This window comes from Archocentrus centrarchus, chromosome 11 (genome assembly GCF_007364275.1).
Source record: "Archocentrus centrarchus isolate MPI-CPG fArcCen1 chromosome 11, fArcCen1, whole genome shotgun sequence".
In the NCBI taxonomy this organism is placed as follows: Eukaryota; Metazoa; Chordata; class Actinopteri; order Cichliformes; family Cichlidae; genus Archocentrus; species Archocentrus centrarchus.
Window position 1 is genome coordinate 830,614 of NC_044356.1, and position 25,168 is coordinate 855,781.

General features: G+C 39.7%; 3 protein-coding genes across 4 annotated transcripts in view; 1 reads left to right on the forward strand and 2 right to left on the reverse strand.

Moving 5' to 3' along the window:
• The window catches only part of col14a1b (collagen, type XIV, alpha 1b), a 223,001-nt gene that overhangs the window by 187,460 nt on the left and 10,373 nt on the right, over positions 1 to 25,168 (forward strand). Inside the window, 6 exon segments of the mRNA XM_030741811.1 lie at positions 886 to 963; positions 1,406 to 1,492; positions 1,995 to 2,048; positions 23,287 to 23,382; positions 23,472 to 23,525; positions 24,733 to 24,786. Coding sequence (XP_030597671.1) covers positions 886 to 963; positions 1,406 to 1,492; positions 1,995 to 2,048; positions 23,287 to 23,382; positions 23,472 to 23,525; positions 24,733 to 24,786 — 423 coding nt within the window.
• LOC115788682 (C-type lectin domain family 4 member A-like) lies at positions 2,605 to 6,035 on the reverse strand. 2 transcript variants are annotated; one of them, XM_030741813.1, is made up of 7 exons: positions 5,880 to 6,035; positions 5,488 to 5,598; positions 5,052 to 5,162; positions 4,778 to 4,840; positions 4,601 to 4,666; positions 4,262 to 4,404; positions 2,605 to 3,427 (listed from the first exon to the last, which is right to left on the reverse strand). In XM_030741813.1, the coding sequence occupies exons 1-7, from the start codon at positions 6,016 to 6,018 to the stop codon at positions 3,380 to 3,382; spliced, it is 681 nt and encodes a 226-aa protein (XP_030597673.1). In that variant the 5' UTR covers positions 6,019 to 6,035; the 3' UTR covers positions 2,605 to 3,379. The 2 variants fall into 2 exon arrangements, with proteins under 2 accessions (XP_030597673.1, XP_030597674.1); XM_030741814.1 differs by lacking the exon at positions 4,778 to 4,840.
• On the reverse strand, positions 18,172 to 21,571 carry LOC115788681 (natural killer cells antigen CD94-like). Its single transcript, XM_030741812.1, has 6 exons — positions 21,324 to 21,571; positions 20,724 to 20,843; positions 20,499 to 20,618; positions 20,274 to 20,398; positions 19,367 to 19,485; positions 18,172 to 18,495 (listed from the first exon to the last, which is right to left on the reverse strand). Exons 1-6 carry the CDS (start codon positions 21,478 to 21,480, stop codon positions 18,369 to 18,371), a joined length of 768 nt encoding a protein of 255 aa, XP_030597672.1. The 5' UTR covers positions 21,481 to 21,571; the 3' UTR covers positions 18,172 to 18,368.

Sequence of the window (25,168 nt, forward strand, 5' to 3'; positions counted from 1 at the left end):
AACAATTACAAATTCAACTGCTTAGTTTTGGGCCTTTAAGAAATTGTTATCCCAGCTCACAGTTCAGCTAGAAAAAAAAAAGGTGTTACTTGGTACTTTGGTATTTTGATTTTTTTTTTTTTCCACAATCCAAGACAAGTTGTAGAAGCTGCTATTGTGCTTAAAAGAACATGAATCATAGATGGACCTAATTAATTCCCTAATTTTACTCCTCCAAACTCACCATGCCTAATCAGATTCAAAGAAAGGTGGAAACCCAGGGTGAGCTTTTTCATCATGGGTATAACACAGGATTATGGTGAAAATTTGCATTTGCACAGCAGCAGAATATTTCAAGACATTCACTGATTTTATAGCAGTTGATCAGCACTTTTGATCTTGCCATGTAAAATAAAAAATACCAGTTCAAATTGTCATCACAGTGCTCCCTGCTGAGTGCTGTCACCTGATCATGTTATGATTGTGACATGAGTAGGCCTACTTGTAGCAAGTTGTGAGTGTGTCACTATTCAGTGTAAAACTATCCCTGTGTTAAGTTTGGATACTTGCAGACACTTGTTTGTGGTGCAGTGGTTAGCACTGTTGCCTCACAGGAATAAGGCCCTGGATCTGAAACCACCGGTGAGATGGCGCCCTTCTGTGTGGAGTTTGCATGTTCGCCCCGGACCTGTGTGGGTTCTGTAGCTTCCTCCCACTGTCCTGAGACATGCAAGTTAGGTGACTCCAAATTATTAGTAGGTGTGAACGGTTGTGTGTCTCGCCGTGTTTGCCCCTGTTACAGACTGGTGACCTTTACAAGATGTACTTGCTCTGTGACAGCTTATAGGCTGTTGTTAATACTGTACATATGCATTTTATATTGATTGTTTCCTCTGTCCTCTGCAGTTCCAGCTCCAGAACTTTGACATTGTCTGCAGCACTTCATGGGCCAACAGAGACAAGTGCTGTGAACTTCCCAGTCTGGTGAGGTCAAAGTCTGATTTACTCTTTTCCCCAGTTTACTTCTGCCTTTGTAAAAAAGTCAGTGTTCAGTGCTGAAGACTTGTCTAAAGCAGGAGGAGAAGACCTGGGAGATGTTAAGTGCTGATCTTACATGACAGTGCACATGTGGAGGTGGCCATTTTGAATTTAAACTGAAATCTACACAGAACACACAGGGTCAAAGCCTTGGGTTTACTGTTGTCCACCTAGGACCCAAGGTTTTCAAATAGAGCATTGCCTTGTGACAGGATGAATGAATGGTCTTCCATTCACCTGTCAGTGGTTTTAATGTTGGGACTGATCAGATAAGTCATATTTCCACTTTGCTTGATTCATTTTATCCCATTTCATTGTCTTTTTGTTTTGTTTTGTGTTGCTTGTGTTCTTTTCTTTGTGTCACCCTCATCATGCTGTGGTCACCCAGAGGAAGGAGGTAGACTGCCCAGCCTTGCCCAAAGCCTGCACCTGCACCCAGGACAGCAAAGGCCCCCCTGGCCCTGCTGGACCACCAGTGAGACACACACACACACACACACATACATACATATATGCATATATAGACAAATTCTTGTTTACAGTATGTGACATGTTATCACTCCTCATAACGTACAGTCATAGCTTTGGAAGTGGCACCACTGACAAAAATTTTGGCCTTGGCTGTAATTTACCAGATTATATTTATATAGCATGTATTTTCATTTTGCACCAGCAGAGAGCAACAGTGGGACATTTTTGATGACTACAGTTTCCACACACTAAACACACAAACTGTACGACACGCTCATTCAACATCTTTCATGTTCAGGTTGTTACTTTAGTTCAAGTACCTTTTTTTCATTCTTTCACTTTTAATACAGCGATTAAAACTCTTTTTTTCTCACACACCGGCTCATTTGTCAGCTTTGTGGTTGTAAAGTTGTTATCATCCTGTTCAAACACCAGCAGCATGACACAGTAGTAAGTGCATTAATTGTGTGTCTATAAAGACCTCCGGCTGTTTGTGTTTCTAACAGGGAGGCCCAGGAATCAGAGGAGCCAGAGGAGAACGTGGAGAGCCAGGCCCGGTGGTGAGTTGTGGTTCTAACCTATCAAAAGCCACTGCTGAGCCTTCCTGTGTAATGTCAGAAAAATATGTTCTGCTCTGAATTTGTGGGCCCGTCTTCAGCAAGTTGCTGAATTGTGGTAATATTTTGTCAGATGATATTACAACAAACTTCATCTGTCTTTGTTCAGGTAGACGCACCAGTTACACTCACATTCATTCCCACCTTAAAGAGACAGAGCCTGAATAACACTGCCAGCCCGTAGTGCTAGTTCAGGGCACAGAGCAGACCCATACATTCAAATTCTTTACACTCACATGTACAGAAAAAAACAAAACAATGATAAAAAAAAAAAATTCTAATTAATTAAATAACCAGGAAAATTTTACAGATTGAAGTAACAGAATTACAGATAAAGATACATCAAACTGAAACATTTCATGAATTAGGAAAAACAGAAGTAGAAACGCATGGAAAACTGACAAAAAACACTTTTATTGTTTAAAAAAAATGTTTCATAAAGCAATGTTGTTATTAAATCCATAATTTAAACACTGAGATCAGCTTCTTTTTCCACAAAGATTGTTCCACAAACAAAGTATAGAAAAATAAACAAATAATTTTCACTTATCAATACACATTTTTAAAATCTTCTATTGAAAGAGCTCATGTTTAATTTTTATATATTAATATTTTACAACAAAAGAGAAATCAAACACAAATTTCAAATGAAATAAAACACTGAATGAAATGTGATAATACAAAAAGATGACACGGAAACACTAAATTTACCTCAGGAAGGAGTAGCTGGATTTCTACAGTATATTGATTGTATTTGTATAAACTGAACTATCAGTCAGTTAAATTAGAAAATAAAATTAACTGACACTGAACATAGTGATGATTTCTTTACAATCATTAAACTGCTAAAATTCTGCTTACACTGCAATACACTTAATCGTGTATAATATTACACAACAGTATTTCGTAATGATTAAAAAGGTTAAGAAAACTCTTATTAGAAAGAAAATCTCAAAATATTTGTGAAATATAAGAGCTAAGCTAAAATTACAAAGATCCTCCAACAATGTGTCACAGATCAGACGTGAGTGATGCTGTCGTTGCTCTCTGAAATGATCTGACACAACACCAAAAATGATGCAACACTTTCAAAAAAGGTTTTCATTGTTATATTATTATAGTATTCTTTAATAGATATCAAAAATGTTAATGTGTTAAGCTTTCATTAACACCACAGCGATCCTGTGTGTATTCTCCATGAACTCATGAAAAGCACGAGTACTGTTTTCTGTTTCGACACGATAGCTCGGGCTTTATGAAGTCCTGGTGGAAGCTCAGCCACACTGCAGAGCTTCTTCAGGTGTTTTGCCTTCAAGTATTCTCTGTATATAGAAAAAAATGACAGGTTTTAAAAGAAGGAAAAAAAATACACATTTAGGCTGCTTGTTCCCTCAGACCAATACTGCACAGTCTGTTGTTAAAGCTTTTTTTTTTTTTTTTGGCTGATTGGAGGCTTGTGGTCTATTGTTAGTCTGTTTCTCATGAAGCTTTTTTCCTATCTCTCAGTGAGCCAAGCTGGATGCGTTGAGTTTATATATAGCATGCTCATTTTGGTGTACCTCATTGTGGTTTAGATCTTAGAAGTTTGCACTCTGATAGAGCTCAGTTTGGCCAAGAGGAAGCCCCTCTCTGCTCAAAATAATTATCTCTGTTTTTTGTGTTTGTTTTTTTACTCTTTCAGTTAGTTCTGATGCTGTGTCCCACTATCACAGTGCTGCTTAGTCATTAATGATGTGCAAAAAGTTGCTTCACAGCCATATTATAATAGTAAGCTGTAAATTGACAGCTTTGCAGTAATGTCTCACAGACTTTAGGCTTTTCATTTCACAGTATTGTGTTAAAAGCAGTGCTGATATTTTTTCTTTACTGCTGTTAAACAGTCAGGGCTATCATGCGTACATGTTTGTAAAGATCTGCATATCTGAAAATCTCTTCTGCGTTTTCTTCCGTTGGTTAAAAACCAGTTGCTGCACACCCTAGTCTCACTTCCTTCCTGGTTAAGCATCTTATTCTCTGGTTCACTGCACACACACACACACGAGCACATTTTGAAGACAGTTTTTATGTGGTCATATTTCATTTTGCAGATTTAAACTTCTTAATTAGTTTTTGTTTTCACATTTAAAAGTCACACAGATTAATACAAACACACTCACCTGTTTCTCTGTGCTATTTACAAGCAGCAGGGTTCCTCCTCTCCTCTGGCAGGTTGCATTGCTGTCCTGCAAACTTGTCGTCACACTGAATTCATAGTAACAGTTGCATCCCACACTCAGCCATCCTGTTGGACAGGTGTTCCCTGAAAGTTAAATGTTGCCCTTTAGTTTCATAAAGCATTGCAATACCCTCCTACTGCAGTCTCCTGTAACTTCTCATTGCTCAATTAAAATGTCCTGAGTACCACAGAAAACACCAAAAATCAAATAGGTATCTTTAAATTACACATTAAAAGATTCTTGCTCTCAAAATGGCAGGTATAGAACAAACTGTGAAACCTCTCTCAGTCGCATTTGAAGTTTTGTTCAGTCCAACTTCTGAGTGACTGTTGCTTGTTGAAAGACCTTAAAAAGACAAAAAATGTTGACATCAAATACTTTAACTGCTTAAAACAACAGGTAAACATTGTGGTTTAAATTACTGAGCAAAAAGAAGAAAAAAAAAAGCTTTTGAACCCTTTTCACCATCTGGAAAATTAAAGTGGGTGGTAAGTGGGTTGTCTGTCACTGCAATATTTGCTGAAATGCATCGAGAACCAAAGAAAATACAACTTATTAAATAATCCTACTTAAACAGTTTTTTTTGACCCTGTGACCTCTAAACCTCTGTCACTGGCCATGAGTGGATCATTTTTACAGCAACAAAGTCAAAAAGACAAGTCAACATTCTCAAATCATTCTGATTTAAAGAACATTATTAAGATTTTAATTTATTATAGAAATCTCTTACCTTCGCATTGTTTCATCAGCTCATTGTACTTTTTATTCAGGTTGTAATTTTGTTCTTTCAGCTCATTATATGAAGTTTGGAGCTGATCTCTCTGCAAAGTTACTGAGATATCTGAGAAATAACATACAGTACACTTGTTACAGTTTAACAAAGGTATTTGTGTGTTTACTCAGATTTAAACAAGTTTTTATTGAACTTTACAAAGTATTTTTATCTCACTGATAAAGATAAAAAAAAATAGAAAATCCTACAGCTGAAGTGTTTTATTTTTGCATTTGAATGTCAGCCTTCTTATAATTTCTCATAATTCCATTTGCCAAACACAGTTTCTGCTAGACATTAAACATTCATCATAAAACATAGTGGCCTCTGTTAATGAAATACACAATCATTTACCCATACATATAAGATATGAAATTAAAGCTTCAGCCCTCACAGCGTATGCCAGTTGAAATCAATATCAATAGAAAAAATGTTGCCAGAACTGCTGCAATGGCCCTAAAGTGGCTTCTTTTGGCAGCCGAACATTTCTTTTTAGTACATCGACCTGTAGAGATGACACAGAAATGACGCAGTTTTATTTGTTATATTAATATACTTCATTCAGCATTTGTACTTTTAATTGAGTTCATCTTCTCAGTGTTCATTTTTCAGTGGTTCCATTTTAGAAATATACCTTAATCTGCATTACAGGGAAATAAGGCTTCACTCGAGCCTTTAAGTCAGTTATAAAAAAATCAAATTTTGTGCATTTTGTTTGTAGACTATGTATTTATTTACTTATTATTTATTTCCTTTATTTATTTAATTAAAAGTTTTTATACTTACTTTTTTTCTGTAATGCAGTATTGATGGACTGGTCTTCATGGTTTAGGATCTCCATCTCGTTTTCCTCGTTTTCTCCGCGCTCCGCTCGGACTCCTCCGCTGTATCTCACATGTGGTGCGGCTTGAAAACCTGTAGACATTTTGGCAGAGCGAAAAGCCTCTGCTGTCTGCTTCCTTCTTTGTCAGGCAGCTGTTTTAAGAGGTGAACATGAAGGAAGTAGCAGCCAACCACAAAAACAACCATGCACCAAACATAAGCTCTACTAAATGTATTTATGGACACTCAATGAATTTATTAGAAGATATACATCTTATTTTTGGAGGCCTCTTCACTTTTGCTGGCTTTAAAGCTTTGTGTGCCACAGTCTCACTGAAACGTAGATGTTGTAAACAAATATAAACGGCCTCATGTGAACTGGGCCTTACACTGGGCCGGCCTCAGGACTCAGACACTTAAACACACAGCAGCCATAAAGAGAGAAAATATTTGTTACAGAAAGCTCCAACATTGAATCAGGAAAATCTTAAGGATTTCCAGCAGGGTGGCTTGCTGTGGTGGGAGGGTGTCATTGTGGCAGTGTGGGGGCTCCATTTTTTGCATCTGTGGGCGGGGTGGGGGTGTTGTGGGAATCCTGTGGATTTGGTCATCCTGTGCTGCTGGGGCTGTGCCTGGGTGCCTTGGTTGTGCTGGCTGATGTCCTTCCCGGACTTTGGGTCTTTTCGCTGTTCCTCAGCTTGTGCGGGCTCCTCTTTCTGGGTGCCCGTGCTGCCTCGGTGGGACTGGATTGTGCTCTCAGCTTCTGTTGGGGCTTGGCGAGGGCCCTGGGCACTGGTGGAGGCCTTCCTGCATGTTTCTGCCTTGGCACGCAGGTGTCCACTACTTCTTGGCCTTTGATGTAGGGTTGCAGCCACTTGGACTCTTTTCACCATCCTGTGTGGTGAAGTTTGGACTTTCATGAGAGTGGAGGTGCCATCAAAATCACCACACTGCCTGGTTTGGTTTCTGCTAGTCTCTTTATCCTCGTTCAGGTGTCTGGATGCCGACTTTTTCTAAAATATTTTCTCTCATTATGAGTCAAGTTCATCACTTTTGATCTGGGAAAGATCACATGCATGTCCTCAAATCTGCATGGATACAGGCACCTATACACACACACACACACACACACACACACACACACACACACACACACACACACACACACACACACACACACACACACACACACAAACAAAAGGGGGCTAATGATATATCAAAAGAATACCAGGTGACAGGTATCTCAACCTGTAGCTGATTGCACATATGGTATTTCGGTTTCCTACCTATTCCAGCTACATGATCGGGGTACCTGTCAGTATTTTTAGAAGAAAAAAAATCCTAAGGATTGCTATCAAAATGACTGTTTAGTATTTTATTATGTAAAATTAATGTGAAAGGCGCCTGCTGTGTAGGATTCTGGTTTTAGAGAAATGACTCCAAAAGCTCAGCTCATCTGAGGCTAGCTGGTGAACATCAGAGCCAGATATTTCCCTTCGTCAGTGAAGCCCACAAACAGAAGCAGAGCAGAGTGACTATCAGGCTGTGTTTGGTGATATGGAAAAACGATTTTGCGGTAATATTGTGTTTTGTTATGGAAATCCTGTGAAACCAGGTTTTCTCTTACGCAGGTTACCTTTCAGGAGACAGAGATGCAAGTTATAAAATATTGATGTTTATTATAAATATTGTTGATATCAAGGAGAACAGGGATGACCACAACTGTTTAGAGCAGGTATGCCAGATAAGGGAAGACCCTCTCTATTAAACTGTCTTTTAAATTAGATAAAAGTTGTCTCGTTGGTTCCGAGGCCTCCACTGAAATAGAAGATGCCCAAGCAGAGACCTCAGGGTCCGTTGCAGACTTAGATTAGTCAGCATCAGAAAAAAACCCACTGAGTATCATCCATTAAAGCAAATTCTTTGCAATTCTCATAATAAGATTTCTTTTGAAAAACAACGTGGAAAGCATGGGAAGTAAATAATCTTTTTTTCACAGATCCATTTGTTAGATTCATAATGTCTTTTTTGTGTCCATTTTCCTCTCTGACTGCAGCATTCTGTGTATTGGTACCAGGTCTTCTCAGAGTGTCCTGTCTCCCAGAACCTGCAATGCAAATAACAAACAGGTTTCAGTTTCCATTAATCTGATTTTCTTTGTTTTCTTTAGTTTTTTTTGTTTAACTTTTGTATTAAGATGAAATTAGTAGAGTGGGGGTTGTATTTTTCTTGTTTGCCGTGTGCCACACATCCTGGAAAGTCAGTGTCAGTCTGGAATATAAAGCAATACCAGAGAACAGGAAACAGACTCTCCTAAAAAGGAACTAATTGTAGTCAGAATTTGCAAAATGTACACAAAACTTCCACCACCAGGTGACAGTGTTTAGCTGGTAATTTGATTGGTGATTTCCGGTATTTTCAGAAAAAATAAATAAAAAATAAATTATTGCTGGTATTTATATTATTGTAAATGACGTGTTGACATAAAATCTGCCGAGCATATCTCAAACATGATCTCTCATGAATAATATCAATTCCTTTTGAGTCATTAAGAACATGGTAGCATGGTGCAATCAATTTTTGGAAACATTGGCAGTCAACTTAGTGACTCTGTTGCCACTTTTCAGACTTTTCCAGTTCACCACGTCTTACTCTCCTGCTGCATTTCCTCTTCCTCTCCTGTCAGACTGGACACTCTACTGTCTTGCTATCCCATCTTGTGGCACAAATTGGTATTACACATCAGAATCAGAATCAGAATCAGAATCAGAAGGTTTTATTGCCATATGGGTGAACAGGTTCACAGCATTAGGAAATTGCTGCGGTACTTCGTGCTTACAGAAAAAAACAAATAAGTATAAAAACTATAAGACAATATACAAGTATACAAATTGCAAATATACAGAGATATTAGAGCTATAACTATAGCACAATATTACAAAATTACAAAATATACAGTGCAGAGACTAATTAAAAGATAAAAGAATGTAGACTATATTCCACTAATATGTACATCAGTGCAGTCAGACAGGTGCATAGACATAGGGTCATCAGCGTTTGTGGAGGGTGGTGGTAACAGTCTTAGGGTAATTGTTCATGAGTCCAACAGCAGAGGGGAAGAAACTGTTCTTATGGCGGGAGGTTCTGGTCCGTATGGACCGTAGCCTCCTGCCTGAGGGGAGAGGCTCAAAAAGTCTGTGCCCAGGGTGAGAGTGGTCGGCTGTGATCCGACCTGCACGCCCCAGTGTCCTGGAGGTGTACAGGTCCTGGAGAGATGGGAGGTTACAGCCAATCACCTTCTCAGCAGAGTGCACAACGCGCTGTAGTCTCTGTTTGTCCCTAGTGGTGGCTCCAGCGTACCACACAGTGATGGAGGAGGTAAGGATGGACTCAATGATGGCAGTACAGAACTGCACCATGGTCCTTGCTGGCAAGTTGAATTTCTTCAACTGCCGCAGGAAGTACATCCTCTGCTGGGCCTTTTTGACAACAGAGGTGATGGTGGGCTCCCACTTGAGGTCCTGGGTGATGGTAGTTCCCAGGAAGCGAAAAGAGTCCACTGTGGTGATGGGGGTGTCAGTCAGGATGATGGAGGGTAGAGGGGCTGTGTGCTTCCTAAAGTCCACTATAATCTCCACTGTCTTCTGGGCGTTCAGTACCAGGTTATTGTGGCTGCACCAGGACACCAGACGTTTGACCTCCATCCTGTAGGCCGACTCGTCCCCGTCTGAGATGAGTCCGATGAGAGTCATGACGTCTGCAAACTTAATAAGCTTGACAGACTGGTGGTCAGAGGTGCAGCAGTTGGTATACAGGGAGAAGAGCAGAGGAGAGAGGACACAGCCCTGAGGAGTGCCAGTGCTGATGGTCCGGGAGTCCGAGACATTCTTCCCCAGCCTCACGTGCTGCTTCCTGTTCATCAGGAAGTCAGTGATCCACCTGCAGATGGGATCTGGCACGTTCATCTGGGACAGCTTTTCTTGGAGGAGATCAGGGATGATGGTGTTGAAGGCAGAGCTGAAGTCCACAAACAGGATCCTGGCGTAGGTTCCCTGGGAGTCCAGATGCTGTAGGATGAAGTGCAGAGTCAGGTTGATGGCGTCGTCCACAGACCTGTTGGCTCTGTAGGCAAACTGCAGGGGGTCCAGAAGGGGGGCTGTGAGGGACTTGAGGTGGGACAGCACCAGACGCTCAAATGACTTCATGACCACAGAAGTCAGTGCCACAGGTCTGTAGTCATTTAGTCCAGTGATCCTTGGCTTCTTGGGGACAGGAACAATGGTAGCGGTTTTAAAGCAGACAGGCACGTGGCAAGCCTCCAGTGAGGAGTTGAAGATGTTCGTGAACAATGGGGCAAGCTCGTTAGCACAGTGTCTCAGTGTGGCAGGTGAGACACCATCTGGACCTGGAGCTTTGCGAGCTTTGACACTCCTGAACTGCTTTAGCACCTGGTCCTCCTGAATACAAAAGACTGTGGGGGTGGGGGAGGAGGGGGACTCTGGGGTGGGAGTCCTTGATGATGTGGGCTTCTCTGAGGTGTGGGGAGTGGGGGAGGTTGGGGGGTGAATATTTGTGTTGGCTGTATTGTAGTTGGGACTGGTGGAGGTGTGAAGGCTGCTGAACTGACCATCAAAACGACAATAGAACTCGTTCAGTCTATTTGCAGTTTGTAGGTCGTCTGTGGAGTGGGGGGTTTTAGGCTTGTAGTTGGTAATCTGCCTAAAGCTTTTCCATACAGAGGCCGCGTCGTTCTCTGAGATCTGCTGCTGTATATTCTCAGAGTGATGTGATCTAGCAGTGGCCACTTCCTTGCTAAACCTGTACTTGGCCTCTTTGTAGCAGTCTTTGTCCCCACTTTTAAAAGCCTCCCTCTTCTCTATCCACAGCTGCTTCAGTTTGGGAGTAAACCAGGGTTTGTCACTGTTATAACTCACCCTGGTGCGTGATGGCACAATGCTGTCCTCGCAGAAGTGGATATACGAGGTTACAGTGTCCGTGTAGTCATCCAGACTGTCACAGGCAGCCCTCATCGAGTCCCAGTCTGTAGTTTCGAAGCATGTGCGGAGCTCCTCCACAGCCTCACGGGTCCACTGCTTTGTTGTCCTCACCACAGGTTTTGAGAGCTTCAGCCTCTGTCTGTACGCGGGGATCAGGTGGATCATGTCGTGGTCAGAGAGGCCGAGTGCAGCGCGGGGCACTGCGTGATAAGCCCCGCTTATCGTGCTGTAGCAGTGGTCTAATGTCTTCTCCTCTCTGGTCGGACATGTGATATATTGTTTATATTTGGGAAGTTCCTGTCTCAGGCTGGCTTTATTAAAGTCCCCAAGTACGATGATAAGAGAGTCCGGGTATGTCCGCTCCATGCACAGAATCTGCTCTGTGAGCGCGCACTGGGCCTCGTGCACGTCCGCGTCCGGCGGGATGTAAACAGCAGCCAGTATGAATGAAGCGAACTCCCGCGGAGAGTAGAACGGTTTACAGTGAATGAAAAGATATTCCAGTGAGGGAGAGCAGTGCTTAGCAATCTCTGTCACATCCGTACACCAGCCACTGTTTATGTAGAAGCAGACTCCTCCACCTGTAGCCTTGCCGGAAAGCGCAGCTTGCCGGTCTGCGCGGAGGAGATGAAATCCCTCCAACTGGAGCGCGCAGTCCGGTATCTCCTCACACAGCCATGACTCCGTGAAGCATAACACACAGGATTTGGAAAAGTCTCTATTCATGCTCCTCATCAGTGTCAGTTCGTCCATTTTGTTCCTAAGTGAACGCACGTTGGAGAGGAAAATCCCAGGTAAGGCTGTGCGTAATCCACGTCTCCTTAGCCTCACAAGCACGCCAGCGCGCTTCCCTCTCTTTCGGCGTCTCACTTTCTGGGCCAGAGTGTGTAATAAATCCGCCGCAGATGCGACAAAAACAGGAAATAAATCCGAAGGTGTTGTGGACCTAATGTTGAAAAGCTCTTCTCTGGTGTAAGAATACCCAGAAGAGTGTCCAGACACAGAAATAACGCACAAAAACAAACAAAACAGAGCGCACCGAAGTACCAGGGCATCCATTCGCGGCGCCATCTTGGTATGGATCATTGCACCATTATGCCACCATTACCAACCTGAGCCATTGATACAAGACAGAATGGATCCATGTTTTTCATCATTGAGTTTCATCAGACCAGGCTGCATGTTTTCATTCTGTTTTCCAATTTTGTAACAGTTTCCTGTTCTTAGCTGACAGGAGGGGCACCCACTGTGGTACTGCAAGGTTCGATGTGTTGTCCATACAGCGATGCTCTTGTGCATACCTTGGTTGTAATGAATGATTTCTGGAGTTTCTGTAGCCTTCCTATCAGCTTGACCCACTCTGGCCATTCTCCTCTGACCTCTGACATCAGGATGGCATTTTCGCCAAGAGAACTGGCATTTATTGGATATTTTCTCTGGTTTCAGACCGTTCTCTTTAAACCCTAGAGATGGCTACAGTATGTGGTAGATACTCAGACCAGCCTGTTTGGCACCAACAACTGTGGTGCATTCAAAGTCACTTAAATCACCTTTCTTCCCCATTCTGATGCTCAAGTTGGACTTCAGCGGGTCTTCTTGACCATATCTTAATGCTTGTATATACTGAGTTGCTGCCAAATGACAGACTTCTTCATTTTTGGGTTAAGGAGCAGCTGAACAAGTCCTTCTTTACATTCTATAAAGAGCAGTAGTTAACATTGGAAGTCTGAAAAGTATTTTATTTTACAATTAGTACTTTCAATGGTCAACTATTAACACAAAGTAATGCATATTTGTGTATGGGGTAGTTATGTAACATGATGTGAACCAACACCACACGTATTTATACTCTGCCAGTATTTTACTGCCAGTGACTATAAAATACATCAAACTCAGCATTGCATAACTAAGGGACAGTGCAAAACACACTCAACAATTAATACACACAGTTTGGCCTACAGTAGCAACAAAGAAGACAGAGCAACTCAAATCACCACACTGACTGAAAACTGACTGACAGTCTCATACAATAAAGCACAAGTTGCATCAATGTCAACATCACTGAACACTTTTTTTATAAAATGTTTTCAGTCTACAAAGAAGACTGCCTTGTATGAAGATTTTTTTTGTACATTTGAATTCATAAATAAACAGATTCATATTTTAAAGCCTAATATGTAAAATGTCTTACTTAACTGTCAGTGGTGATCCATCTACCCATTCCCACTTTGGTTCCCATCCTGTTGACTTGTGGATGAATTCGGCCTTTAAACCAATCCACGAGGCTCCAGCTTCATTCAAGTCTCTGACAAACTCCTTTTAATTTGAAAAAAGAAAATATTTGGTCAACTGAGATTTTAGAGGATACATTTTATTCATGTATATACATTTTTTGACAAAGATAAAAACAAAATACCCCAAGACATTTACAATCACATATAAATTAACAAAAAAGCTCACCTGTTCATTTTCGCTGTCAATGACCACGAGGTCCGATTCTCTGTTCAGACATTCTGTTCGGCTCTCATCCCATTTTTTCCTCTCAGTCGATTTATAGTAGCAGCTGCATTCAAATCTTATCCATCCTTCAGGACAGCACATCCCTGAGTGTTAGTTATATTTATGTCATTTGGTGTTATGGTTGTTACATTAGTTCATATTTAAACAACAGGCAGTTCATCAGTGTTGCCTTGAAGCTGCTGTAACATCATGCATGAACTACTGACTGTGGTCCCTGGAATAATTTAGTTTAAGAAGCAAATATTAATAATAATTTCTTCTCAAATCATTTATTTAGTGGAGGCTGTCTTCTTTAGAGGTGTCCTGAGGGTCATTGACCCACTATTGATCTTATCAGTCATTGCATGAGACGAGGTGTGACAAAACAGCTATGACAAAAAATGTATACCTCTATGGTCCGCATGGACTCGAGACAGTAGGATAGGGTTTAATAGTCTCTTTAGTCGTCTACCAGCACACATATAACACATTGTCATGCTTGTTTTAAAGAGCATGAAGAGCTGCAAATGTGGCTCTTTGTTGAGGAACAGCAGTTGATTCAGTTTTTGTAGCACCTTTTCAGTCGTTTATGCTCTTTGTTGGGTTAAACTTCATATACAGTAACTCAGCTTTCAAAGGTTAGTTGGTGATTTTACTTTTTCTTTACCTGCAACTTTTTCCTGGAGCTGCTTTAATGTGCTCTGTAGCTGACTGTGATTGCTGTGCAGGTTCTCATATTTTCTTTGAAGCTGATCTTTTTCCAAAGTGGAAAAGACATCTGTTAAAAAACACACACACACAAAAGCTGGAGCATCTGGAGAGAACCCACACAGGCAGGGGGAGATCATGCAAACTTCACACAAATTTTACACATGGATTTAAGTGAGCACAAAAGGTTAGGACCTTTAACTGAATAATTACTGCAGTGACTACCTGCTGTGGCGACCCCTTATTGAAGGAAGCAGCTCAAAATAGCTTTAGAAGACACATCCATCCAAAGAAAACAAAACAAGGAGATTGCTGAAACTACTAACTCTGCAAATAAATCTTAAAATCTCTTTGCTGAAACACAGCAGTGTGAAATTCTGAGAGCCAGAAGGTGAATTATAATGGCAGACAGTAATACCAATCAGTTTTGACATTGTGTTTTTTGTCACTCTCATCATTTATCGTTTACGTCTGCTGGAACAAACAGATTTAAAATGCATAAAAACATTATACATTGACAATATTGCATTGATGGCATTTCAGTTTATAAAATCTCTCTCTTGGCACCTTTGAAGCAGTGCTTAGCTCGATGTCGGCAGACTCCCAAAATGCCTCATACGTGAATATAAGTATATGTTTACCAAGATTAAAAAAGACTTCCGTACAGCGCATGAGGATCACAGCCAGTGTCAGAAGATACATCACTGCCAGAGTAGCTGCAGCAGCCTTCAGACACCTTCTTCTGTCAGCTGCAGAACATGTTTGAGTGCGTGTTCCTGTAGAAGAGAAGATTACTTTAACCTGCTTGTTTGAAACCAGCTGTTCCAGCTGTGGAACATTTGTTACCTATTTTTGTTTTAATCAAATGAAGGAGATCATCACATCACACTTGTCATAGCAGCAGATATTAAACCCTTGTATGGTTATATTAACTGATGAAAGGTGACTTATGAAGTACTCCATATTTGATATGGATGCACAAAACTAGACAACAATCTGCATACAGTACTTACAGTATTTAACATTTCATACTTACTGGCTTTTTGTGACTCAGGATTTGCATAAAACTCTTCATCTTTGAAGATTTCCTCTTCTTTTTCTTCCCCTCTTCTGTTCTCTTGGATTTTTCTTGTGTATTTAGCACTCAAGGTCATCTTTGGTGTAGCAGTTATATGTGTAGACATTTGAGTAGCCAGTTTTTGACCAGGTTTTGCTTTCTTTTGTCTTTTCTGGCCTTTTTTCCCCTTTAGTGAGAGTGAAGAGCAACGTGTTCCACTCAACAGCAAACCTCTTTTCACAGAAATGCTTTTGAACATAACTGTCACTGTTTCTTTCTCTCGGCCCTTCAGCACAGGAAGTGGCAGCAGGACAAACCCCAACCACAGATGCACAGCTGAACACGTGATGAAAAATAGTTTACTGGTTTTAAATTTAAGCATGTAAAGCTTCAAACAGTGAGCATAAAGAACCATTCTGGTAATGCAAAAATAGATTGGAAGCTAATAATATTTTTTCCTTTGATCCTTAAACTTTGCTTTATTCTCATTGAAAGCAACAAGTGGTCCACTCTACAGCACGAGTGTTTTCACAAGCATGCGTCTGTGCACAGCTTCATTCAGTACCAGTATGGTTTTCAGTGGTTCTTCAATGCAGGAAATGAGAGCAACACATACCACAAACACATCTAAACACATCAGAAGACAGGCACAAGTTCACAGTTGACCACAACTGTGTGCAGACAGACATTTGAAACAGGTTAACATGTTAAATATAAACATTATTACCATGGCACCCCAGTCCTGAACTGGAGTACAGTTCAAATTTCAGATTGTGGTTGTGTTTAGTTGCCTGACTGCTACAGTATAAGACTGAACAAGAGAAGGCTCAATCAAAGGAGATTACATAAACTCCCCTACTGGCCAATCCAAGCATGCTTATGGAAAAATCTGGTTTATGACAACTTCTTTCTTATTGTAACTGATCTTTAGTTGCTTTAGTTTTGAAGCTCTAAGTATTCTTGTACTGCTAAAGAGATGCCAGTCCTAACCTTTGACTAAGGATCTGAAATTTTATTTTGCATCAGTCAGTCATTATATTTTAAGAAAAGTATAGGATGAATAAAAATATGAACCTGTAACCTGATGGAAAAATGTACATCATAATCAGAAATCAAACATTTCTGAAAAAAATTTAAGTTGTCATAATCCCCCTGCAGTGTTTCATATATATATATATATATATATATATATATATATATATATATATATATATATATATATATATATATATATATATATATATATATATATATATATATATATATATATATATGAAATTGGAGGTACAGTATTGGAGGTCATGTATATGACTGGGGGTGGAAACTACATGAAATATGACAAATCACGTGTTAACAAGATTGTTTGGAAAGCAGATCAATAATACCAAAGGTAATTGTCCTTTAGTGGAACATCCTCTGAAAACACTTAGTCAGTGGCATCTAGCTGCCTGTGTATATGCTGGAAGTAATGCTGCAGACTTGGGATATGTGCCTGTTTTAAAGATCAACCGAAGAAGCTGCTTCCTCTAGGGGTCACCACAGTGTGCCATTTTCCTCCATCTCACCGTATACTGAGCCTTATCCTCTGTCAGACAATACTCTGCAGGTCTTCCTATTTTCTTCCTGCCTGGCAGCTCCATCTTCAACATCTTTTGTTCAGTATATCCACTCTCCCTCCTCTGCACATGTCCAAATCATCTGAGCCTCGGGTCTCTAACTTTGTCTCAAAAACTGCTCAGCCTGAGCATTCTGCTCACTCCCAATGAAAATCTTAGCATCTTCAGCTCAGGCTCCTGTCTTTGTGTCAGTGCAGCCGTCTCCATTCTATACATCATAGCAGGTCTCGTTGCCTAATTGTAAACCTTCCCTTTCACTCTTGCTGCTGTCACAAATCACCTCTGACTCTTGTCTCCACCCCTTCTGCACTTTCTTCTCCACCTGCCTTTTGCACTGTTGCTTTGGATGTTTGACCCTGGGTATTTAATCTCATATACCTTCAAGGACATCTGGAAAGTACTGAGATAGCTTCAAACTGCTTTTGCAGTGATGCACTCATAACTCTGCAGTTTGAATTCAAGAGGATTACATGCTGTGCTGATGCTAGCGGTGGTGTTTTTGACCCGCCTACTGGTTTCACAAAGGAAGGAACTCTGAGGTAGCAGCAATCAAAAAAGAAAAGCTATCAACTCCCCCTTGTGGACTGCAAGTACATAGGTTATATTGTATATAAATTATCTATCTACCTATCCATCCATAAATCCATCCATCCATTCCATATATATTGATATTGGTATTATATATATATATATATATATATATATATATATATATATATATATATATATATATATATATATATATATATATATATATATATATATATATATATGCAAACTGTATAATACCAATATCAATCTCCAATTTCTATCTCTAAAATCTAAAATAGAAAAGAATCTGAAAATAAAAGAAGTAAAGATTGGCTAGAGGAGCCTATTTTTTTTTAAAGATCCTCTTGGCAAAGCAAATGTGTCTGGCTCAACACAGCATGCAGACAATAGTTTTGCTTGCTTAAGCTGCCAGAAAGGACAGGTTTAAAAAGAAGAAAAAGAAGTCTTTCTGATGCTGCAACTAAGTTCAAGGATATAATTCTGTTATTATCATGCTCTTTAATACCACGTGCAGCACAGTGCAGAGCAGCTACCTAAACATTACACCCACAGAGATAGATCACCTCGTTAGCAGTTTCACATCATCACTGCATGAAACTGTGAATACTGTGGCTCATCATTTACCCCTGTTTTGGATGTATATTTGGACAATGACACACTATTTTGTAATTTTGCCTCTGTACACCACCACAGTGGATTTTTGAATAAAACAGGCAGGATGTGCTTGAAGTGCAGACTTTCAGCTTTAATTCAAGGGGTTTAACAAAATTAAATATTTAAGAATTACAGACACTTTTATGCATTAGTCACCAATTTTCAGAGGTCAGTCAGGCAATGATTTCATGAGAATACGTTTTGCTTTCCTTTTGACTACAAGCAAAAACAAGGTCATAATATCAGTTTATATATTTGTCCTGTGTGAGTGATGCAATTCAGTTTGCACATAAATGTCATTGATAAGATTCAAATCTGATACAGTGCAGTTACATGTTCCGCATGTTAGACTGAGAGGTCACCAGGAAACTCAAGAGATGTCCCTCTCACAGATCCAGTGTTTGGATCCACTGTTGGTGTGCATCCATGTTCCTTCTGCATCCATGTATGCTTTGAAACCCCTCTCAGGATCTGAATTCACACCTGTCTTCCAGGCACTGTTGAACAAGTAGAATGTTGTTACAGGTAAAATCCTGAAAACACAGCAGATTATTTTGCAGGGAGTTCTTAGGCATGCTCAGAAACATGGATCAAAATATTCTCTACTTAACTATTTAACTTCCATATATCCTGCCTCATAATTACCAGTTATGCCATTTTCACACATGTACTGTAGCGCTAAACTTTTCTAGACAAAAGCCGTAGATGCGAGAGCCATACACTGTATATAAAAGATGGATGTTGCCACTGTGACATCACCCATTAGTTTACAAAGCTGTTTTTAAAGCCTCAGGCTGAGCATTTCTGTGCAACGGTGGCTCCGACTTTGAAAGGGACATCACGTACTCACAAGAGCCCTTCACACTGAAGCATAGCCTTCTTTATCGTCCATTTTGATGAGACCATGAACTCATTAGAAAAATGTTTCCTGAGGACATGGATCAGTGCAGTTGAAGGCGCATTTTCCCACAGACCTCTATACAAGCTTACCTCATTATGCAACCACAGGAAGATGCCCCCTGCTGGCTATTAGAAAGATTTAACATCTACATTATCTTCACTTTTTCATCTGTTGGTATACAACCCATGGTGAGAACCCAAATGTCCAGTGTGGTCAGAGCAGACCTGAAATGATCTTTAACCAGCAGGTAACTTTCTGATCATTCTGAGCAAGTGGTTGTCATGCATCCTGCCTCCTGCACACTCTCTACAGACAGCAGCAACTCCTAAACCAAAAAGTATGCTTTAGAAACTATCATGTATATACATTTTTTGATTGGCCTGACATTGCTCAGAGCTCATGTGAAAACACCCAAACACTAAACAGGGGACAAAACTCAAATATCATGATTTTAAAAACTTTCTCACCCAAATATTAGTGATGATCCATCCATCCATTTCCATTCCTTTTGGACTGACCAGCCCTTTGTCTTGTTCTTGCTCTCCAGACCGATCCAGAACTCCACATTCAGCTCTTTGAAAAAATCCTGATAATTAAAAAAAAAAAGAGCAGCTTATTATTTTTCTGGTCTTATACCAGTTTCCATAGTAATAGATTCACACTTCAAGTTTTGGCCATTTTGCTGCTTAAGACAAAAAGGCACAAGCATGTACTGTAGATCATGGTTATAAGTATTAATTTGGAAATTGTAATTTTAGACACCATGAAGGATATCGAGTGAGACATAGCACAAAAAGAACAGATGTACAGCAGCACATGATTAAATCATTTATGGGTTATTGAGATTTGACAACATCACATATAGAATGCATATTAGATCTTTGAAATTCACTTGTTAAAGTGTACCAAAGTTTGACATGACCACGGCCCTGATGGTTGACATCAGGGGTCATCAACTAGGGATGGAATTTTTCTCGGCAGACACTGTGAGGGCCACATGGCCAAGGCGAGAGTCCCTATGACACTCAGTACAGGTCGCCGCTTGTCGCAGGGCCAACTCAGAGAGACAGACAACGATTCACACTCATGTTCACCTATGGGCAATTTAGAATCAACAATAACCTAACCCCACTAACTACACATCTTTGGACTGTGGTAGGAAACCCGAAGTACTCGGAGAAAACCCACACAAACACGGGCAGAACATGCAAACTCCACACAGAAAGGGCTGGGTCGAGGTGGATTCAAACCCAGACCTTCTTGCTGTGAGGTACAGTAACAGTGCTACTACTGTGCCACCGTGCTGCCATGGACATATCTTTATATTCCCAATAATTATAATTTGCCTTATGTTATCAATTATTTCACACTTACATGCTTCGTTTTGGTTTTTAGCATGACCAGATCCGCTCCGCTCTTCTTGCAGTCTTTCCTGCTCTCTGTCCAGTTTTTCTTCTCAGTAGAAATGTAGTAACAAGTGCACTTGAATCTTTTCCATTCTTTAGGAAATAAATCATCATCAATCAGTTTTAAGTAGCTAATCATTTAATAACAGTTTCATTAGTCAGTTTGAGAGCTTTCTTTTCCAATATTTCTCACCTGTGGTGTTCCCCTGTGTTTGGTTTGCTTTTCCTAGCTGGCAATTTATCCTTTCAAGTTTAGATGTCAGATTCTTATTCTTTATGTGGAGTTGCTCCTCTTTCCAAACACTTGTCATATCTAATGAAAAGATAAATAAGACACCAAGCAGTGATGTAAACACAAACATGCTGCTGAAGGTTTTAACTGAATCATATATTATTTAAATGAAAGGGAGGTCCTCACAGAATATGCAAAGCACTGCAAGCACCGCTCCCAAGAGGAGACACAGTAGACCCAGAATTAGGGCGAGAGCTCTGAGCCAGTTTCTTTGAACTGGTAGGAGATGTTTCTGAGCATGTGGTTCTAAAAAGCAGGGGACACAGTTGGATTAAACATGTCTGAAGCAGCCTTTACTTCATCTGAACAGATACGATAAAAGACATTCCACAGTGAAAACGCCGTCTCGCCTGCTGTAGGAAATGACAAAAAACAGTTTCATTTAAAGAGAGTTATGGTTAGCTGTTAGCTAGCTGCTCCAGTTCATGACAAACTGAGCAGATCTACTGAAGGGAAGAGAAGGCTAATTGTATTTTACACTATACGGTTGGCAGAATATGATACTGCCCTACAACAAACAGACTTCATGCCAATATTGGACTATGTTTCCAAAGTTTGAAGTTCAGTGAAATGCAAGCTGTGCCAAACGCAATGCATAAACACATAAACAACCTGAGCATGCATTTAAAAAAAGAAAAAAGACGTGGCACTGTGTACTGTGTACTGTGTATTTTTTTATAAATAGCATTAATGTTTTACATGGAGTCCACCATAATTGATTGTTACCTCTATTGTGTGTTGAGAGATCCACCTGCTGGTCTGTGCACATGTCCAGAGTCTCGTAGATGTCGACCACTCTCTCCAGCCTCTCCCTTCTGTCCTCTCCTCTGCTATATTTAATATTCATAGTCAAATCTGGATCATCATAAATGTTGGAAGACATTATAAGGTTTTCAGTATACCAGTGCTATTGTGTGATACTCTGGTTTGTAGTCCTAAATCATCAGTAAATGTTTCTCTTCTGTATTCTGCTGTCAGCACAGTCTCTCTGTTTCTGTGTCAGCTGGAAGGGTTTAAACAGGATGTGGAAAGGAAGTTATGACAGGAAAGAGTACGCAGGGGTTTTTTTTTTACTTAAGTACATTTGATTTAATGATTTGGGTTTATGAAACCTTTTTCGTAAGCATTTGTTTTTGGATTCTATCGGATGGTGAAAATTAAGGCAAACAAAGTGGAGAGAGAACAAGTGTGCTTGTAAGCAGCAAAAAGGCCTGGGGGGGGGCTCAGACTCAGTCCCATTTGGTCCTTTTTTTTAAACTGGTGGTAGTTTTTCTGTACTGACAGATGCAATGATATGATCTGTGGTTTGTGATGTGCTGCAGCACATGAAGGTGTTTTCAGACTTCAGAGTAATCACTATTATCAGACGTTACAGCCCAGATAAAAGATGGAGCTGACGAAGGACCAATAAAAGACAGTTTGAAGGTCACATGTCACATACCGAGCAGAGCAGACTCAAAATGGAGTAACTAGTTGTATGAATTGGAAGCTGTGACTTCATGAGTTAGTTACTCTTCACAATCTTGTATTTAACTGAAATGTACAAACACAGACTTCTACACATGAAAAGGAAGACGTACTGGATGCTTTACAGTCAGCAGATGAGACTCCAACAAGATATTGCTGAGTGTAACACTAGAAGAAGTGCAGTGATAACCTCAAATCCAAATTAATAATGAATTTACTAATTGTGAAAAAGAGCATTTTTAATAACTTTAAAAATGGATCGCTTTGCTTAGCTTTTTTGAAAATCAGTTTTAGATATTCTATATATGAATATTAATTCACCAAGCCTGATGATGGACAGACCCCAGTAGGACATCTTTTTAGTGACCTCCTTATGAAAAATTCACACATTATCATGACTGACCAGAGTGCTGTCACTTCAACAAAGAGACGGCCAAGGTTAAACAACAAATCACAAAATGCTGAGCCCAGGAGCCCAGAGTGAAGCTATCCAAATCCAACCTCAGCCCCAAATCAGTTTCCCACTACTATAAAAGCCAGTTTCAAAGTTAAAGCATTATGATTTGCTTCGGAGCTGAGCAAATAATAATGCCCAAAACAACGAATGAAAGATCATATTTTCCTGACAAGAAAGCACATAAATCTCCGACCTAAATGATTAAACCAAAGGAAAAAATAAGGAAGGAATAAGGAAAAAAAATAATAATCCTAATCATAATGGCCAATGTTGTTTTACTTTGCTTCTGTGTATTTTGACTCTCACCAAATTATTTTTCTCCTTTGAATAATAAATTATAATATTTTTTATGAAAATAATATGAAAGATCCCATTTTGTACAATTATGACATAAATGGTCACACTGATTGGATGTCAAACTACATAAATTTGTATAGTTTTCACTTTACTCTCTGAAATCTGATCAGAGTTGTGGTAAATTTGTGCCTGCAACATACTATCACATAGCAGATCATTAAAACCACTTCCTTCTTCATGAAGAAGTAAACATCAGCTAATTTCCTCCCTGAATGAACATTACAACCTCAAGTGTTGATGTGCAGACCTGCTGAATTGTTACCTAATTATATATAAATAATGTCCCACATGACCAGTCGAAGCCGCACACCTCACACTCACACTATACAAAGCTAAAAATTTGCCTACATCACAATGTGATTGTAACATTATCTAATTTTTTCTCTTTTTCTGTCCTTCTCTTTTTAGGGTCCAACTGGTCCTGTTGGAGATACAGGTCTGCCGGGTCCTCAGGGACCCCCAGGACGACAAGGACCCAGTGGACGCTCCATTATTGGACCTCCGGTGGGTTACATGGTCTCCAAGAATCTTTCACTCACTTTTTGTTATCTTTTTCTTAATCTTAGGTTTAATCTGTGTCATTGTGGCTACAGGGTCCCCCTGGAGAGACTGGTCAGAAAGGTGACATTGGCCAACAAGGAGCACAGGTAAAACGTGATCACCAAATATAGCACTGGTTCCGTTTTATGCACTTACAAGTAACTGTCATTGCACTGTTAATAAGACACCAAAACTCAGCATTGTAATAATTAATTTATTTACATTAAATAATCGTTAAAAACTGCCATCTTCCTTTTTTGTTTAATTGTTTTAGTCTTTAGTAAAAGATAAAAGATCATTTAATGTTAATAGAGACTGAACTTTGATCAGCAAAGATCTGTTGCCTCCCCCTGTAACTACTGTGCTGTTATAATTTAAACATATACTGATGCCAACAGATCACAGTCAAATTAATTCTGTTTTCTTAACTCTCCCAAACCAAATGCATAATCCTAGCTATGGTGGCTGGACAAACCCAAGTGTCTGAGTTAAATAACTGTAACTTTCTCTTATGAAAATTTGTGAAGTGGAATATTAAGAGGTGAAATCTGCTTTTTTCTTTTTTTGTCTCAAAAAACGAACTTTCTAATGGTACTGTAAGGCTATCAGTAAAACTAGCTGTAGCATTATGCCCATGACTGTGCTTTAGTCAGCTAAGAGAGATCAAAGACTGAATTTAGACAGGCAACTTAAAACAAAGGCTTCGTATCTTGAGTCTGAATGTTCAGGCATGAATTCAAATTTACCTCCACGACAAACAAACGCCTGCGAGTTCTCTTCTCCTCCTTCTTTGGGTACTGTGTATGTGGCCGGCCTCTAACAACATACATAAAATACAATTAACTGGCATCCATCTCTATTTTGAAGATGGTGGTTAACACAAACTGGTGTCTCCAGATTGTGTTTTTTTAATGGATTTATTCTGACTTTATGAAAATGTATGAATTTGTTGGAAAATTGAATTGCACAGTAACCACTGTATATTTATGGGTACAATATCATTCTTTTTTAATAAATAACCTTAAAATGATCCAAGTCAGTTTGTGTCCCTGAGTTTGTGCCACCTGAGCAAGCACCAGTCATAATGTGTTTCTAACAACACAGTTTATAACAAGAATAAAATACAAAATCAGTTCTATTTTATGTGTTAGACAAAGTGGGGAGACACAGAAAGTAAAAGCCCAGTGCTCCATCACAGGACCGCTCACCAGTAATGAGTTAGAGTCTTTTGTGTTATCAAATAAATGTGTGTTGAGATTAAGGGCTGTGTGAGTGTGACCTGCAGTGACCTCTGCTCTCCTCTTGCTGTTTCAGGGGGTGCCTGGAAGACCTGGAGGACCAGGGAGAGAAGGACCTCCAGGACCCAGAGTGAGTCATAGCATAACATGGCCACAAGTTTGACAATACAAATATAAATACTGTCAATAAAATAACTACTGAGGTGTCATTTGATCCTCAGCCCTTCATTCTTACAGAAACACAATAAAATTACTACGGCAAATACTATAATGGTTAATGTTACTCTTAATGTAGATACTTTTACGACATCTCCAACTCCAGTACTATTTGTACTAGTACTACTATAGTGATAATATTATATCTGCCAACTATGGCTACTGTCATTAGTAATGTATATTATATTAAATTGTATAAGATCTGATTACAATTCAATAAATTCTTTAGCAAATCATTTTAAACATACATTCGAATTAGAACTAAAAAAATTAACACATGTTGAAATTGAGGAATT

Coding starts and splice junctions, on each gene's coding strand:
- LOC115788682 (XM_030741813.1), bottom strand. CDS start 6,018: ATGTCTACAGGTTTTCAAGCCGCACCACATGTGAGATACAGCGGAGGA. Junction 5,163..5,487: donor GATTTCAACTGGCATACGCT/GTGAGGGCTGAA, acceptor GTTATTTCTCAG/ATATCTCAGTAACTTTGCAG. Junction 4,841..5,051: donor GCTGATGAAACAATGCGAAG/GTAAGAGATTTC, acceptor GATGCATTTCAG/CAAATATTGCAGTGACAGAC.
- LOC115788681 (XM_030741812.1), bottom strand. CDS start 21,480: ATGTCTTCCAACATTTATGATGATCCAGATTTGACTATGAATATTAAA. Junction 20,844..21,323: donor TCTCTCAACACACAATAGAG/GTAACAATCAAT, acceptor CCTGCTTTTTAG/AACCACATGCTCAGAAACAT. Junction 20,399..20,498: donor AACACAGGGGAACACCACAG/GTGAGAAATATT, acceptor TATTTCCTAAAG/AATGGAAAAGATTCAAGTGC.